Source organism: Gopherus evgoodei, chromosome 3 (genome assembly GCF_007399415.2).
Source record: "Gopherus evgoodei ecotype Sinaloan lineage chromosome 3, rGopEvg1_v1.p, whole genome shotgun sequence".
Lineage (NCBI taxonomy): Eukaryota > Metazoa > Chordata > Testudines > Testudinidae > Gopherus > Gopherus evgoodei.
The window spans coordinates 98935470-98952180 of NC_044324.1; the positions used below are offsets into that span (position 1 = coordinate 98935470).

At 40.5% G+C, this 16711-nt stretch overlaps 1 protein-coding gene across 1 annotated transcript in view; it reads right to left on the bottom strand.

The window, feature by feature from the left end:
- FRK (fyn related Src family tyrosine kinase) overlaps window positions 1-16711 on the bottom strand; it is a 77413-nt gene that overhangs the window by 36758 nt on the left and 23944 nt on the right. Inside the window, exon 2 of the mRNA XM_030556160.1 lies at window positions 8192-8313. Within this exon, the coding sequence (XP_030412020.1) occupies window positions 8192-8313 (122 nt within the window). The remainder of the gene's footprint in view (window positions 1-8191; window positions 8314-16711) is intronic.

Here is a 16711-nt window from a genome sequence, read left to right on the forward strand (position 1 = left end):
GACATGAAGGACACCAAAGATTGTCTAATTCAGCAAAGCCATTTCATCTGTTTCTAATATTTAGTTAATCAGTGTCAGCATTCCAAAGAGCCACTTCCAAATGACAGATATTTGAAAGCAAACACACACTGCATGTAAGCCAGGGGTCTGAATGATTTCTCTTCTGCCATCTATTGATCAACTGGTGGAAAAGACCTCACGGGCAGACCTTATTTGCATAGACACATCTACTCTGCCTATGTGATCAATTTTGGCTGTTTTGGGTTAACATTTATTTAAGTCTTCAATGCAGGCAGGGCCGGCTCCAGGCCCCAGCGTGCCAAGCGCATGCTTGGGGCTGCATGCAGCGGGGGGCGTGCTTGGGGCTAGAGCCGGCCCTGAATGCAGGGTTAATGAAATGTTGTTATCCTTATTGTATGATTAAAAGGAAACAGAGCTGTACTTAATATGCGCCAGCTGAGATGTCATATAACCTGAACCTCACTTGTTAAGCATGGGGTATTGAGACAAATCCAAAGGAAGGAGAGGATGGGTGGGTGTTCCTATCTGATAGAGAGGACTGTTTAAAAGCTCTAGATGTTCTTTGATCCCTCTTCCCCCATGTTTAAACCCAGGGCCAGTGCAAGGAAGTTTCACCTAGGGCGCGAAACTTCCACCTTGCACCCCACACCCAGCTAACCCTGCTCCCCCCCGGCAGCTAACTCAGCCCCCCACCTGGGGAGTCCCCCTGCAGCAACTAACCCCCTCATCCCCCCACGGCAACTAACCCCACCCAGGGAGATTCCCCCTGTTCCCCCACGGCAGCTAATCCCACCTGGGAAGACTTCCCCCCTCCCCAGCAGCTAACCCTGCCTGGGGAGACTTTCCCGCTCCACCACGGCAGCTAACTCTGCCTGGGGAGACCTTCCCCCACGGAAGCTAACCCTGCCTGGGTAGCCCGCCCCAGCTCACCTCGGCTCCGCCTCCTCCACTGAGCAAGCCGACGCTGCTCTAATTCTCCTCCCCGCCTAGGCTTGCGGTGCTGATTGGAGGAGACTTAGAGCGGCGCTGCATGCTCAGCGGAGGAGGCAGAGTGGAGGTGAGCTGGGGCGGGGGAGCTGTTTCCCTGTGCGCCTCCCCACCCTGTTACTGCGGGCAGCCCTCCCCGCGCGCCCCCCCACCCAGCTCACCTCCACTCCACCTCCTTGCCTGAGGGGACTTTTAGGTGCCCCCAACCACTAGGCACACTAGGCACCCTAGGCGGCGGCCTAGTTTGCCTAAATGGTTGCATCGGCCCTGTTTAAAACCAGAGTTTAATAGACTGAAGATGAAATCATTGGTGATCTGGGGGCTGAGCCTTAGGCCTGATGTGGAGGCAGTGTTGTGGTGAAACACAGTCCAGAGAAAGCAGCAGCAGCAGCAATGAGATTCCTACTACACATTGAAATCACTATACAACTGGGCTAGGTGGTGGAACCTCAGGTGGTATGGTTAGAGATGCAGCAGCATCTCCTCCTCACTCAGAAAACCCTAAAGCTGTGATTACTAATAGTTGAGGTAGATGGTCATGATGCTGTGGAACTGGATTGGACCAGACAAAGGATACAGTAGTGGCAGTGGCAACAGCAGCAAGTGACAGAAGCAAGAGGTGATGTAGGGATGTTTTCAGCACCACCAACTAGTCCCACAGCATGCTATGAACCTAGCAAAGCAGATATCCATTATTTGCTGTAGCAGACAAAACCTCTGCTAACTCCAGAGTTCAAATTCAAGGAACAGGTTTATTTCAGCAAAGGTACAGGAGTGATCAATTAAGGCATGCCAGGCCAATTATCTGGCTGAGTATATATAAACAAGGTTATACATAAACAAAGGCAAAGACTTTAGTCTGTCTACACTATTTTAAACTCAAGATGACACCCTACTTTCTATCAACACCCCTCTGATCTGATTTTTTACATAATAATGATTAACAATCTCTATGACCAAATAGAAGAGTCTGTGTTACATAGTAGGTTATGTAACATATTTATATACGTATTATTAGCAATCACAAAACTATACATCTTAATATCTGACAGGGACTTTTGGGACTTTCTTTTTTACCCTGATTATATATGGCTGGATCATCATGACCTTTAATTGTATCTTCATCCTTGAACGTTGTCTGTGTCCTGGACCCATACCGGGGATATTTCAAGAGCTGAATAACAGAATGCATAGGAAGACAAAAATATTTTGCACTTCTTCCCCAAAAAGGGTTAGGCAAAGGTCTGATGAAACAAACTAAACTACGCTTATATATACTGATTATGCACATGCTTAAATATATTACTAGCTAATATGTGATGTATAGGTATATATGCTATCCATTAAATACACGATTAAATACATTGACCCAATGAAGCTTAGTGTATTTAATCATGTATTTAATGGACTTATTTAAAGGACCTATTAAATACCTATTTAAGTTCACCCAATCACTGTTTCACCTCCTTATAAGTGACGGGAGTGAGAGGTAGCAGTAGCAGAGGCATTGCTCACCCATCCTCCCTCCACTCCCTCTCCCATCCTGGGCTGGAGATGAAGCCATCCAACTCCAGACCCCCTGAAATCTGGGACTTCAGTAGCCTCGGACAACAAACCATGAGTGAGGTGCAACAAAGGGAAAGGGGGAAGTGTGGTGCTAAAGGCAAATTTGCAAATTTCACGTGGCAAGGTGGGAAACTGAGGCAAAGGACTATGGCCCAAGATACAATGGCATGGGTGATTTACTTGTTGTTTGAGTACTTTTCACTCATAGTTGCTGTGTATTCTTAAATTAATGCTGTGCTCCCTCTCCCCTCAGTAAAAGTTTTCTTTTTGTTATAGTCAAGATTCAATGCTTGTGAATGGGGGAAGAATTGCCTATTAGAAGTATCCAATAGGTATTTTGGGCAGGGGCTCAAGCTGGATTTGTTCCATCATTTTAAGAAGCACCCCTAGATAGTGAACCTAACCCTACCTGGTAGAAGAGTTACATATGATATGGTCTGACTTGATGAGGTCCTAAGCACATGAATCCCCCACAGATGTCAGTGAGATTTGTGAGTGCTCAGCATGTGTGCAAATTAGCCCAATAATGTCACACTAGTTTATTTTTCTGTGGTAAATGTTTGCATTTCCATTAATAAATGCTTTGTTAATCACACTTTGAACAAAGGGCAGCATGCATTTTAATATTTTGCCTCTTTGTGGACCCTCCTGCAAGGGCTTCCACTACTCTTCAGTTGCTCTGTAAATTATGACCATGAGTTCTGAGGGTGGAAGATGATGGTGGTGGCTGTGGGAGGGTCTGTGTGTTCTATGGCGTTGCTGCCCTTTTCCTAGAATCCACAGAGGACTCTCTGGTGGTTCTGGGTGAAAGGAGGAGGCGAGAGGAATGTGTAGCCTGTGTTTAGTTCCATAATTGCAGTTTTGTTCCAATCTACAGTGCAAGGAAGAACAGGGATGTATTCACATTTCTGTTTCCCATCACAGACAGGTTAGGAACTCCTTTTATAAAAGAATGTCAGTCAGCCAGGCCCCTGATCTGAGAGCGTAGAAGAGGGAGTGTCAGGGACCAAGAATTGGTGCAGAAGCAGAAATTTAACATGGGTCTGCACATTTGTCCATGACCAAGACAACTCTCCCTCCACTTCCAAAGAAATGATTTGAGATGAATTATTCAAGGGGGGGTTATGGGTGTAAGTCCCATCAGTAATACCACAGCTGTCAGCTACACTGTAGACATAGTGTAGTGGTTGACCTGGCTGCCACTGGAGGATGTCCCTCTTTAATTCCCATTTGCCTGACATCCTTCTTTATCCCTCACCAAAATCCCTACTGCCCACCCCACCACAAGGAGTGTCCCTGTTTTTTACTTGAAAAATATTGTCAGCCTGTGAGGAGGAAGGGAGAAATCAGAAATGGGTGGGGTTTCTTGCTACCTGCAGCCCCATCAGTTATTTGGGCACCTTGCCGCTGCTAGGTGACATCACACAGTTTCCTCCCCATTAATACCTTCCCACAGAATGAATCTGAGGGTTGATGGTGGGAAAATCTGTCCGTTTGTATGCTTAGTACACTTTTTAGGAACTACAATTCCAGCAAGTCAATATAATGTAGTCTTGTTGACAAGTGGAGCCTCTTTTTTTTTTTTAATTGGAAAAACAAATTAATATATATCTCAGTCCCTTTCCCCTCCCCTCCTAATGTGTGTACTTGTAATACAGTATATGGGACTCATCTCTAATTTGAAGATCTAAATATTGGGAAGACTCTTATTTCCCCTTTTGCCATGCTAAGAAAGCCTTTGCATCATACGACACCATCATACTCTCATTATATTATATATACATACACAGGCAGGCATGTGTGTGTATTTGATATAAGTTCCTGCAATGTTAGAATCATTCAAAATGTTGTCAGTTAAAAGGTTAGCATACGGTGAGTTTTTCTGATCATTAATCCAATTTTAATTGAATAGAATATCCCCACCAGCACCCCCACACTTTCTTATGCAGGAATACATATTCGCATTATCGCATGCGATTGCTAATAACAGCCACCAGAGGGCGCATAGGTGCTGTTTAAAACAAGGGATTTTCTCTATATAAGGGTCAGAAGCAGGTGTATTTCCAGATCATAAAAATAATTAGACTGAATGAGCCTCAAAAATTGTTTCTTTCTAATATAGTATTTAAAATACTGAGTACATTTTGGTGATGCATAATTTGGGATCAGGTTTAAGGAAAGAACTTAAATAGAGTAATTCAGTAACAAAACAGAGAAAATAAAACATAGAAAGAGGGGAAAGAAGGTGTATTGACACCTTCCAAATACACTATAAACTAAGATATGGGAGATGCCCAGTTTTCAGAACACCGTGGTAACTGTCATCATTCACAGCCCTATAATGAGATTGTAGCGAGGATACAAATGTGAAATACCAATTTCACTGGACCAGATTTATATGTAATATTTCAGAAAAGTATCATCAATCCTATGGTTTATGGTTCTATTTCACTATTTCAGGGGGTCCAGAGAATGCTTTCTTGCACTGGGAAGCAAGACAATACTTTTGCCCATGCTGTTACTTTAACTGACTTTCTATTCTCTGTAGATGAAATTTGTTTTTGTGTGGAGGACCTGCATGTTTGAGGAGTTATTTATTTGTATTCTGGTAGCAAATTAAAAACCCCAGGGTTGAGTATTAGGGTATGTCTACACTGGAAACTTCAAAGCGCTGCAGCGGGATTGTTCCTACAGCAACGCTATGAAGTGCAAGTGTGGTTGCGCACGAGTGCTGAGAGAGAGCGGAGAGCAGCAAGCGAGGGGGAGCCTTTGGGAAGGGCAGAGTGGGGGCAGGAAGATGCAGAGCAAGGGAGGGGCCTCAGGGGAAGGGGAGGAGTAGGAGCAGGGTCTTTGGATGTGGGGGCGTGAAACACTCACTGGGAAAAATAAAAGTCAGCACTTACGACACCTTGTCTTTTTAATTTAAACCAAGACAGCCTCACAAATACAGACCAACAACAACAAAAAGCAAATTGGCAAGAGGACAGACCTCAAAAACTACAGCGCAAGGTCTTCCCTCTCCCTTTGTCTGACCAGTCTCTTCCCCACCAACTTGCGCTGTCCTGGGACCACAAAAAAGACACATAATTGCCAAATTAACTTGACTGCTTCCACTCCCAGGACTGGGATCAAGGGGAGTCCTATGTTCATCCCTAGAAAGAGGGGGTAGGCAGCCCACATGGCCCAAGTCTGTAGGCAAGCAATAAACTCAGATTCAGGACCTCCATGCAATTTACTGAGGATAGGTATATTTGCCTTCTGTAATCTAAAGTTTTAAAAGAAGGTTGTAGGTGTATCTGAGTTTTAAATGTATGTATAGAAGTATAGCAGGTGCTTAAATGCATTGTCATTTAATGCAGTAAATCTTGGAGATATTATTATTCAAGAATAAGAGACAAGCCTCTTGCTGTTATTGGCAGTGACTCTCAATTAAGCTGAACACATCTAAATTATGGCTTTTAATTAAAAAGAGGCAAAGCCTATGATGGCAGAGGCATGTTTAAAAATTAATTTCTTTTACACCAGATGCTAGACTCATCAAGATAAAATTCCTTCTGCAACATACATATTTTTAAAATATAAAAAAGATATGACAAACATCAAGCAGTTAGGATGATAGCAACAGATCTCTATGACCAGTTAAAGTTTGATGCGATCTCAGTTTAACAATTTGTGGCACACAAAAACCTCTCTTTAAAATCAAAAATTGAAGTTGAATTCTAACAGTCTTGTTTTCCTTCTAAATCATTTACACAATGTGAGGTTTTTCCACAATGACACATTAGAAATGAAATGTGTTCGTTTTAATGAAAGACATGCTTTTTTCCCCTTCCTGCCTGTCATCTAAATAGATTTGCCTATTAATCTCTCCTTCTTATACCTTTGGCTCCATTATATATTAGTGTGAACCTCAGATTTCAGGTAACAGGGGCTTGGGCAAAAATATTTATCTGTTTTGATCTTCGCAGAGTCAAGTCCTCTGAGTTTTTTCTTTGAGCTTCAGATACAAATTAAACTCCAAACCAAAGTCAAACAGCTGAAAACACTGGGAGTTTCACATGGTTTCCACTCAATATAAATACATTTGTTCCAGGGACTCAAAATTATGTCTAAACTGACACCTCTCCTCTCATGCAATAGTCAAATCGCACTTTGTAGAGGTCTTCAGTAAAGAAGTATTGTTGTACAATACTGAGCTATCACACAATTAATAGAAATGGGTCAGAATCACAAACTTCTGAAACAGACCCATGCTTTTCTCAAAGTGTGGGGGTTTTCAGATCCTAGGCTTTGGTTCAGGGTCCTCTCTTATAATTCACTGGTTACGTATTATATGAATATAATTATGTATGTGTGTAATTATACATCTTTATAAACATCCTAAACCATAAGTCTGGGATGATCCATAAAGGTGCAGTTTCTTCTTGTTTTACACTGATCTCGATGTCTGAGCAACCTCAAGGAAATGGAAAATATCGCTATGAAATACTGGCTAGAGCTGCTGTATTTTGTTGCCTTTGTCAGCCTTGACAGGGATGTGAGATACTTTTTGATTGTGCTTTAAAGCCTAAGCTGTCTCCAGGTGACTTACCACAGCCAGAGTGTATATGGATGACAAGCTGTTCACTTTCCTAGCATGCTGACACATGCTTCAAAAATACTGCAATGTCTACTGCATTCCATTCCAGTAACAGCAAAATGCTTTACTGGGTTAATGTAATTGAGTGTGTGGAACCATCCTCATATAATGCAAGTACTGAAGAGTCACTAGATTACTCTGTGAGCAAAAACTGTGAAAGCTACTTCCAGTACATCTCCAGGTATACAACATTATACCCCCACTGACAGTCTTCTTTTATAATTCTCTTGGCTTACATTTCTATCACAGATCTGGTGAATGGTGTCCAAGAAAATCCATCATGGGATAATATTTCATATTACCTATTAGGACTAGAGTTAAAAAGAAGTAAGGTTGGCTCCTGTAAGTAAAATCATGCTTTTCCCTATTTGCTAGGTAATCAGTCTATTTTCAGGCACAAATTTTACCAGGAAGTCCGTCACATCTCTTGAAGCCAGAAAGAGGGATCTTGAATAAATAAAAAAAAATTAACCCTACCACCATAGATACAACTGACTTTTCACTGAAGATTGATCATGTGTTTCTGACATCTAGTTTTGCAAACCGATCCCACAGAAAGATCAGTTTAAAACTAAGGATATATTCTAGAGATTCTACTGTTTTCATATCCTATATAGATCTGCCAAGTACCAACGTGTTTCATTTCCACTCTGAACCAGTAGGTGCAGTGATGTACAACTCTAATGTGTTTGTGGCTCTTTAATTATGAAAACATTTCCCGTTTCAGGGCAGCTGGAACAATGAAAAGCAATAAGCACAGAAAGTTAATTTGAATTTTGAGCATATTAATAAAGAGCTAAAAGTTACTAAAGGCCTATGGCTCTTGCCAACTTTTATGTATCTCTTGGGAACAAGAGATTATTATAGATTTTAATTTCATTCTCATGCACGCAGTTTATCACTCTAGAAAATAAGAAAAGAAAAACAGGCCAAATGAAAAATTCTTACAATATTTCTCAAGGTAAAAAACTGTGATACCTGAAAGAGACAATTCGCCTTTTTTACTTTCACTTTCTCGGATTAGGAAGGCTCCTTCCTGATTTTCAGGGCACAACAGTTGTTTCTCTGCATCTGCTCGCGTGACTGGTCCAAAAAACCATCTAAACAAAGACAGAAAATTCTAGCATTAATTTTTACAAGTCAGCAATAATTAGCAGGAAAGACAGTTACACTGTGTCTACTAAGCATACAACATAGCATACATTATTTTTGCAAACAAGTAAAGGGGAATTTTGATACAACTTTGTATTAGATTATTGAAAGAAACAAACAAACAGGACAACACATGTGATTAGAAGATACTCTTTAAACATCTGAAGTAAAATCCTTACCACATGGCAGTCAATGCCAAAACTCCTATTGATTTCAATGGTGCTAGAATTTTATGCTTGATAGAGAGTCCTTACTAAAAAATAGACTCACCAAGATTATCTTTAAATAGCCCTTTGAAAATAATTGATGCCAAGTCTCCTTTGAATTACAGAGGGATATATGTTTTTATGATTAATCTTGATTTGTAATTTATGAATGCTAGTTGTACTGAATGAAATAAATTAATTTTTAATTAACTAAATTATGCTGAACAGATTCTTCACAATTCCAGTTCCTTGCTGATTTATGAAGTGACTAATTGGCAGTCATTTCAGGCCTGCTGCAGTGAGATAGATGAGCAAAAACAATGCCCACCTCCTGTCACAGAAAATACTTGAATGGCTGACTATGTGCTATGAAAATCAGCTCATTTAAAAGCAGTTGTGTAGCACTCCACCCATGCATAGCACCTCTGATTTTCATAAACTATTCAAATAACAATTCAGATGGAATGCTGAAAATGTTTAGCTAATGAAAAAGTTTAGCTAATTGCGTTATTTGACAAGAATGTATCTAATGAAAAAATGAGATGACTGCTCATCAATTTCAACTGGGATTACTGAGCTCCTAGCAAACAAAAAAAAACTCTCTCTAAGATTATCGCTCTCCCTTGCCTTTGATTTAAAAGGTCATGGAGCGTTATCGAAAAGTGGATTGTGTACCCTTTTGTGTCAATGTACGCAAAATACCTTGTCTGCAAATTACCAGTGAAAAGATCAGAAAGAGTCATCAACAAATGATGTTAGTACCTGGAATGCTTAGAGTAATCCAAAGGAATTAAGGAAATCAATAAAAATATATAGTGAAGTCTTCAAAACAATATCATCCTGCTTGATTGATCAAACATTACAGTGTGACAATGTTTCTAGCATGAAGGAAGAGGAACTAAAAAAAGACATGCAGATGGGCCAGTCTTGATCTCATGCTAAACTGTATATTTGCTTTGGTTAACTATATATTGTTATATATACATTAACGAGTGTTATGTAAAACTCTCTGATCATTCTAACCATCTGAAGGCCATGATATGCATTTGGAAAAGGAAGGAATCTGAATGAATAGCCAATATCTAGAATGTATTAGTAAAATACTTCAATCTGTTGGAGATACAGTAATTGTTTGGTTTGATGGACCCTGGAAAAACAAATTAACCCATACATTTGCAAATCCCCTGATTGACAGAAACACTGATCAAACCAATAAGGAGGAGACAAGGCACCAGTTCAGTTCAGTACTGAAATCCTACATTAAACGTGTGGCATCCCTGCGAAAGAGATTAGGACCACTAGGAATTCTAAATACTGGTTCCAAATAGAGCATCACACATCCAAACTGTGTAAACTACAATTTTTAAAATAAGTAAACCCATATTTCCCTTTCAAGTCTATGGACAGTGCGATTTCACTCCAGTAAAGGTAAACAGAGCGATTAGTATTTTTAGGCAGAAAATGCGTAAAAACAAGAGTTTAATTTCATATTACTTTTTCCTGTCTTAAAAAGGTCTTACATTTTGGCTGATAGCAGAAATAACTACTACTACAAATCTAATGACCCCAAGATAAACACACAGCCCTCTATTGTTTATAAAACAAAATAGAACTAGAATAAACTGCGGTAATCAAATACAAACAAAATGCAATGTAGCTCTTTGGTTGATATTTTACATGCAGAATAGTTAGGAAATTCAAATGGATAATCCCTAATTATATATTCTTATAGATATAAAAGTATTGAAGTAAAACGCATATTCCATAACACAAAATACAGCAAATGCAAGTGGGAGACAATTTATGGCTAAACTGGGACCCACATTTTCAAATTCCATTACACTTCTGTATGTAAAATCTCAGCCATAACATTAAATTAACATAAACCCTGCTATAGGAAAGAGTTTAAGCACATGCTCAACCTAAATCATATGTTCAAGTCCCATTAACTTCAGTGGGTTTTAAAGTGTGCTTAAAATTTAAGTGCACTTTTTGAATAGTCTTGATTTCCTGAATGGGGGCCACAGATAGTTTTGATTTTGTTTTGTTGGAGTTCTTGTTTGTTTTACTTTATTGATCTACTTCTTTTTATGGATATAAAACTTTCCTATATGTGCCATTACCATAGTATATTTAATGACAAAAAGTGGTCGGGGTCCTCATTTCAGGAATATTGATTTAAAACTTTTGATTACAAGGTCTTTTTCATGGCTGCTGGGCCACTTCATACAAAATAATATGACATCTAGATATTAGAGTGAATCAGGAAATTGTAGGTGCCCATTCAATGTAGCATAATGGCAGATGGAAAGATTCCCTCAAAGATTCAAAGTAGGCAGAAGGCAAAGGAGACCAAGAAAGTGTCACTAGAAGGGGAAATGTAACTGAAACTACTATTTTGGAAGGGAAAGCAGCGGGTACATCCCTTGTAGTCCTTCACTATCACAGCTGTATATGATTTGCTTAATGCAAATGGGAATCCCCATAAGGAATACAATTTGTTAAAGCCTAGCTGAATAATTCTGATAGAAAGGGGGGCCAATTACAGAGTTATTGGGCATGCAGTCATTATTATCCAGTGCCAGGCACAATATCAGGGAATAATAAGATAATCATTTATTATCCTTGCCCTTGAGATACATGTTTAGTTGTGATCCACCTTAAGTTCTTCGAAAAACCCACCCAAATTCAAAGTGGCATTTTCATTTTAAATTGATGTTTAAATTCCTAGCATAAATCTCAACTGGCTCATTTAAAATGTTAGTAATGAAATTATATGAATAAAGGGTTTTAGTATTTTGCCTTGTCTACTTTTGTTCATCTTAAATTGACAGTACACCCTAGAGAGGGTATTAATGTGTCAAAGAAGTTGCTTAGCATGAGCAGAGGTTATAAGAGAAAAGGAAGGTTATATCAAAACAGACCCCTTTAACAGAAGAACAAACAAGTCAATCACTGTCTGTTATGCTCCTGACTTCAGGAGACCATTACTTTCTAGTTGCTTTAAATTGCTTTATTGTTAAGTCAAATGTCACACATCAGATTCACTGGAATATTTACGTAGTGATTCATATGAAGTTTCAATCTGTACTTTCATATGGGCAGGGCTCACTGGAGGCTACTAGGTGTCAGAGGCTAGGACTCTATGTGGAGATATAGGACTATTTTGCTGATTCAGCTGGTAACCAAATCAGTAGTCTCACTTGCTCTGATTAAGGAGAATAAAAGGTGGTGATCTGTTAAAACAGGGGAGGAAATGCAACATGTAAGTCCAAAGTAGAATTTTTGGGATGATTCCATATGAAAGATAGTTGAGAATTTTCCAGCTAAATATTTGTTGCTGATGTTAGAAAATGCTGATTCATCAAAACAGGAATTGTTATCCAGAAAGAGTCATTTTTTATTAATAATTTGAATTTTTTTAAAAAAAGTTTCAAAATTGTTGAAAAGCTCCATTTTGACATTTTCAAATGAAAAATTTAGTTTTTGGATTCAATACAACTTTTCATTCCAAAATTTTAGTTAATGGATAACCACAAAAAAAGGTTTTAAATATATTCAAAGGTTGAAATCAAATCACAATGTTTTGAAATTATCAAAAATGAAACATTTCAATTGACCCAGTCAGAAATTGTTCTCAGATTATGAATTTCTGAAAAATTGAGATTTCAACTTTTTGTCCCAGTTTGAAATAGGAAAAAATAAATATCTGAGGACAGTAAAACTATTTCCTACCTAACACTACTATATATATCGTACTTTAAAATTTAAATATATAAATATTTAGTATTAGGTTTCAAGATAATATTATATAATTATAAAAGCTCTTGCACTGTCTGGTTTGAATGAAAAAAGCTTTAATATTATTAAAAATATATAACATATATACCATGATATCAAAAAAAAACTACGTTAAAAGAATGTTAAGGTTGCAAAATCAAGAATTCAAAAGCTGGAAATGCCTGAATTAGACCCCTTTGTGCACATTTGTTATGATGCCCTCTTTAATAACTAGGTCACATGTTCCCCATCTTTAGTGCACAAGGTGGATGATACTAACTGAATGAACAAGCAGCTATTGAAATATTGTTTTATTCTCATTGCTCAATGTGTGGCCCCATGCCTTCTTTACTGCCAAGCATGGAGGTGCCAAGGCTCAGCCCCAGCAAGCCCCAGCACAAATTAAGCACTGAGTTGAGTCCATCAACCCCATTTATGTCCAAAGTCCCTTACCAGCAAGGTATTCATGACCCAGAACTCTCTTCTAGAGCTAGAAACTCTTGGCACTGGCTGGGGAAAGAATCCCTCCTGTTGGGTTAACATCCCCCCATGAAGACCAAACCAGAAGGACCCAGGAGCATTCTCCCTGCCTTTCCTTTGCAGGTAACCCTCCAAATTCCCCCCTCCTTCCAAAAAAAGGTCTTTTTTATGAGAACTTTCATTTCCTGCAGCCTGGGACTGTTCTTCTCCAAAGGATCCACTCTTCTCCTAACTCCCTTCTGCACTGGAAACAGGGTCCCTTTCATCATGCCTAGGTTCTTCCCTACCCAATTAACTGGTTTCCAGTTATTCAGTGATTAATTAGTCTGAATTGCCTTATTTCCCCTTGTGGAGCCTATCAAAGATAGGCTGAGCTCCTGACCCTTCAGAGGACTAGCTACCTTCTGACAATGAGCCTTAACAATGATATACACACCAACATATTGGAAAGACCAAGAGCCCTGCAAATGTCCCTGTGGCAGCAGAAACTGTGTACTTCCATGGTTTGAGGTGAGAGGAGAGCTGAATTTATGTTATACAAAATTCTCTATTTTAAATGTATTATGGAGATACAGGAGTGGGGCAAGGAGGAAGGGCGAGAGGAATGAGTTAATAATAATGACAAAGGAGTGGAGAGTGACACTGAAGGAGTGGTAGGAAGTAGGGGAGCAGACAGGAAAGAAGGGACTAAGGAGGCATGGAAGATTGCAGAGAAGCATATAGGAGGGGAATGAATGGCCTGTTAGGTAGAGGGGAGGGAGAAGGTCAGAGTTAATGGCCCGGGGGCCGAATCTGGCCCTTTAGACATTTTAATCCGGCCCTCAAGCTCCTGCTGGGGAACAAGTCTGGGGCTTGCCCCACTCCACCTGTGCCATGGCTCTGCAGGGCTCCGGGAAGCAGCAACATATCCCATCTCTGGCTCCTATGCATGGGGCAGCCAGGGGGCTCTGCACACTGCCCCCTCTCCAAGCGCTGCCCCTGCAGCTCCCATTGGCCAGCAACCATGGGGCGGTGCCTGCAGACAGGGCAGTGCACAGAGCCACTTGGCCATGCCTCTGCGTAAGAGCCAGAGAGGGGACATGCCGCTGCTTCCGGGAGCTGCTTGAGGTAAGCACCGCACAGACCCTGCACCCCGACCTCCTCCAGCGCCCCAACCCCCTGCCCCAGCCCTGAGCCCCCTCTCGCCTCCAACCCCCTTGGTCTCACCCTCCTGCACCCGAGAGCCTGCACCCCTACCCAGAGCCCTCACCTCCACCCACACCACAACCCCCTGCCCCAGCCCAGAGCCCCCTCCTGCACCCTGAACTCCTCATTTCTGGCCCCACCCCAGAGCCCGCACCCCCAGCTGGAGTCCTCACCCCTTTTTGCACCCCAACCCCCAATTTCATGAGCATTCATGGCCCGCCATACAACTTCCATACCCAGATGTGGCCCTTGGGCCAAAAAGTTTGCCCACCCCTGTAATAGCCAATAGGAAGAAGGGAAAGATTGTTGAAAGTAAAAGCTGAAGAGGTATGCTCTGACATCACCAGTGTCTTAGGGCTCTGAGTTAATGCTGTCACTGTGCCTGCCAACTGAATCTTTGCCCTGTGCCTAGTAAGTGCTGCTTTCAGCAGAGATTTCATAGCAGCCCTGGGGGAACGATTTCATAGCTTTTGATTTCATTTGCAGGAAGGACATAACTATTCTCTCTTGTACTTCCCTAGATAACTCTTCTCTGTTCCTGTTGTTTACACTCTTCACATATGTGTAGACTTAACTGCCCTACTAGTTCCACAATCCAGAGCTCTGCTTACTTCAGCAAAACTAGCTACCAGTTCTCAGCAGAAGGTAGAGAGAAACTGGTTCTGAGTATGGTTTAAGCAAAAATACAGACAAGAACAGCCATTTCAGAAATTGTAATTAAAACCTGGTCAAAACATTGAAGAAAATGTTCATTTAAAATACACAAACAAGCCATAGAGATCTCTACTGATTGCTTAATTCCCATAATCAGAAACTATTTTGCCCTGAATGGAACTAGAAATACAAGTTTTGAAGATAGCTGTTTAGGTCAACATCATTTAACCTTAGCTAAACACAGTGACTACACTCAGAATGGAAAGTGCTGAGTCATACTTGTTGCTCAGATTCATGCTGATGAAGAATGTAAATATTATGATAAATGAGAGGTATTGCTATGCTTGACGTGTGGAACCTAGAGCCTCTTAGTCACTGACACCCACTGGATCTCATTGCCAAAGGAAGGTTATTTTAGTGCCAGGGTGAGGAAATATAGAAACCATGAGAATGTAGGAAGAGGCTTTGCTATTTTTCTCCTTTAACGCTGAGGTTTAGCTTTACACAGTTATTTGGGGAATAATTGTTAGGAATATGGCAAATCCATTTTTTTCTGGACACTTGGCTCTTGGATATCCATTGTTAGTATGCATTGGCTACCAGATACAAATCAGGACACCCTTTTACCTTTCCCCTACCCATTGTGACTTCTCTCTCACTGCCTATACACCTCTCAGAAACTCCCCATGATGATCTCCTCCTATTCATGGTGAAAAGGAGTGCAGGTAAGAGTCAGTAGGGGAACTAGAAGATGTCTTCACAGAATGGTATGTACAGATTGTGGTTCACCTTTGCCCCCTAGTTAGCAGGTAAGAATTGATAAGCCCCAGGGGGATAGGCAGTGACCATTTTAGCTATCAGAATACGGTTTAAATTTTGTATAAGCATTTGTACAAATTTGAATCTGGCAGTTTCCCCAGTTCTGTACAAATAGATTACAAGTCAGGGATTAATCACATCACCAAGGCATAAAACACATTGTATATTTTAAGCAAAACACTCCTCTATGCAAAGACTAGTAGGTATAACCAATTGTCTGGTCTGTTTTCCAGATTGTGTTTTTCAAGAGAAAAATATTGGGAGCAATGATAAAGAAATGGATGCAAACTATTTTACCTAAAACATTATCGTTACCTTTTTGCCTTATAATACAATAGGAGGCCCTGGAAACATTACACCTAGCATCAGAAAACAAACACTAAAAAGGTTCATATATGAGAAAGCATAGACAAAAAACAAGCGATGCAAATTAATTTTACCTTGAAATCTTATATCAGCAACTTCTCCAAGCCCCAGATTTGTATTAGGGCTAGTTTGTACCAGGTAGTCACAGCCATGATTAGTGAAGAATACCAAACAGCACCACCTTAGGGAAAGCTCCACAGATCTTGCCTCTTCCTCCAGCATTCACCACTCCTATTGGAGTGATGTGCACCTTCCAGGACATACACACAAAGGAAACATCCCTATATTCTGACCAAGCACTGTGCATCTAGCCTCATGCACCTGTGCTAGGATCAGTTAGAGCATGGGTCTTTATTTTGTTAGTTTCTTTTCCAGGAGGGATTGGATAATGCAGCAGCTTTTCCTGCTTTGATTAACTGAATTGAAATGCTGACTTAGGTCACACTTGAAAATAGATGTGATGGTTTCATTCTATTCCACAACTAGACACATCACAAAATCAAAGCCGTCACATCCGATAGTAATGGCATCTCTGCTCAGGAAAGAAAAAGGACTGAAGTAACAGGGAAGTTGTAGGACAGGAGTGAGATGTATTAACAGAAGAGTGCAGGAAAACTTGCACATTATTTGCACACAGGGGGCTAAATTCTGCCCTCAGTTACAACCATGTAGCCTCACCGAAGTCAATGGGATTGCAGAGATGTAAATAAGAGCCCAGCAGCAGAATGCAGTGCAACTTATCCCTTACATTCTAAGCATTAAGGCCCAGACCCCAAAAGATGTTAAGGTGTCTAACTCCCTTAGATTTCAATGGAAGTTAAGTGGCTACATATCTTTGAGGGGCTAGGCCTCACAA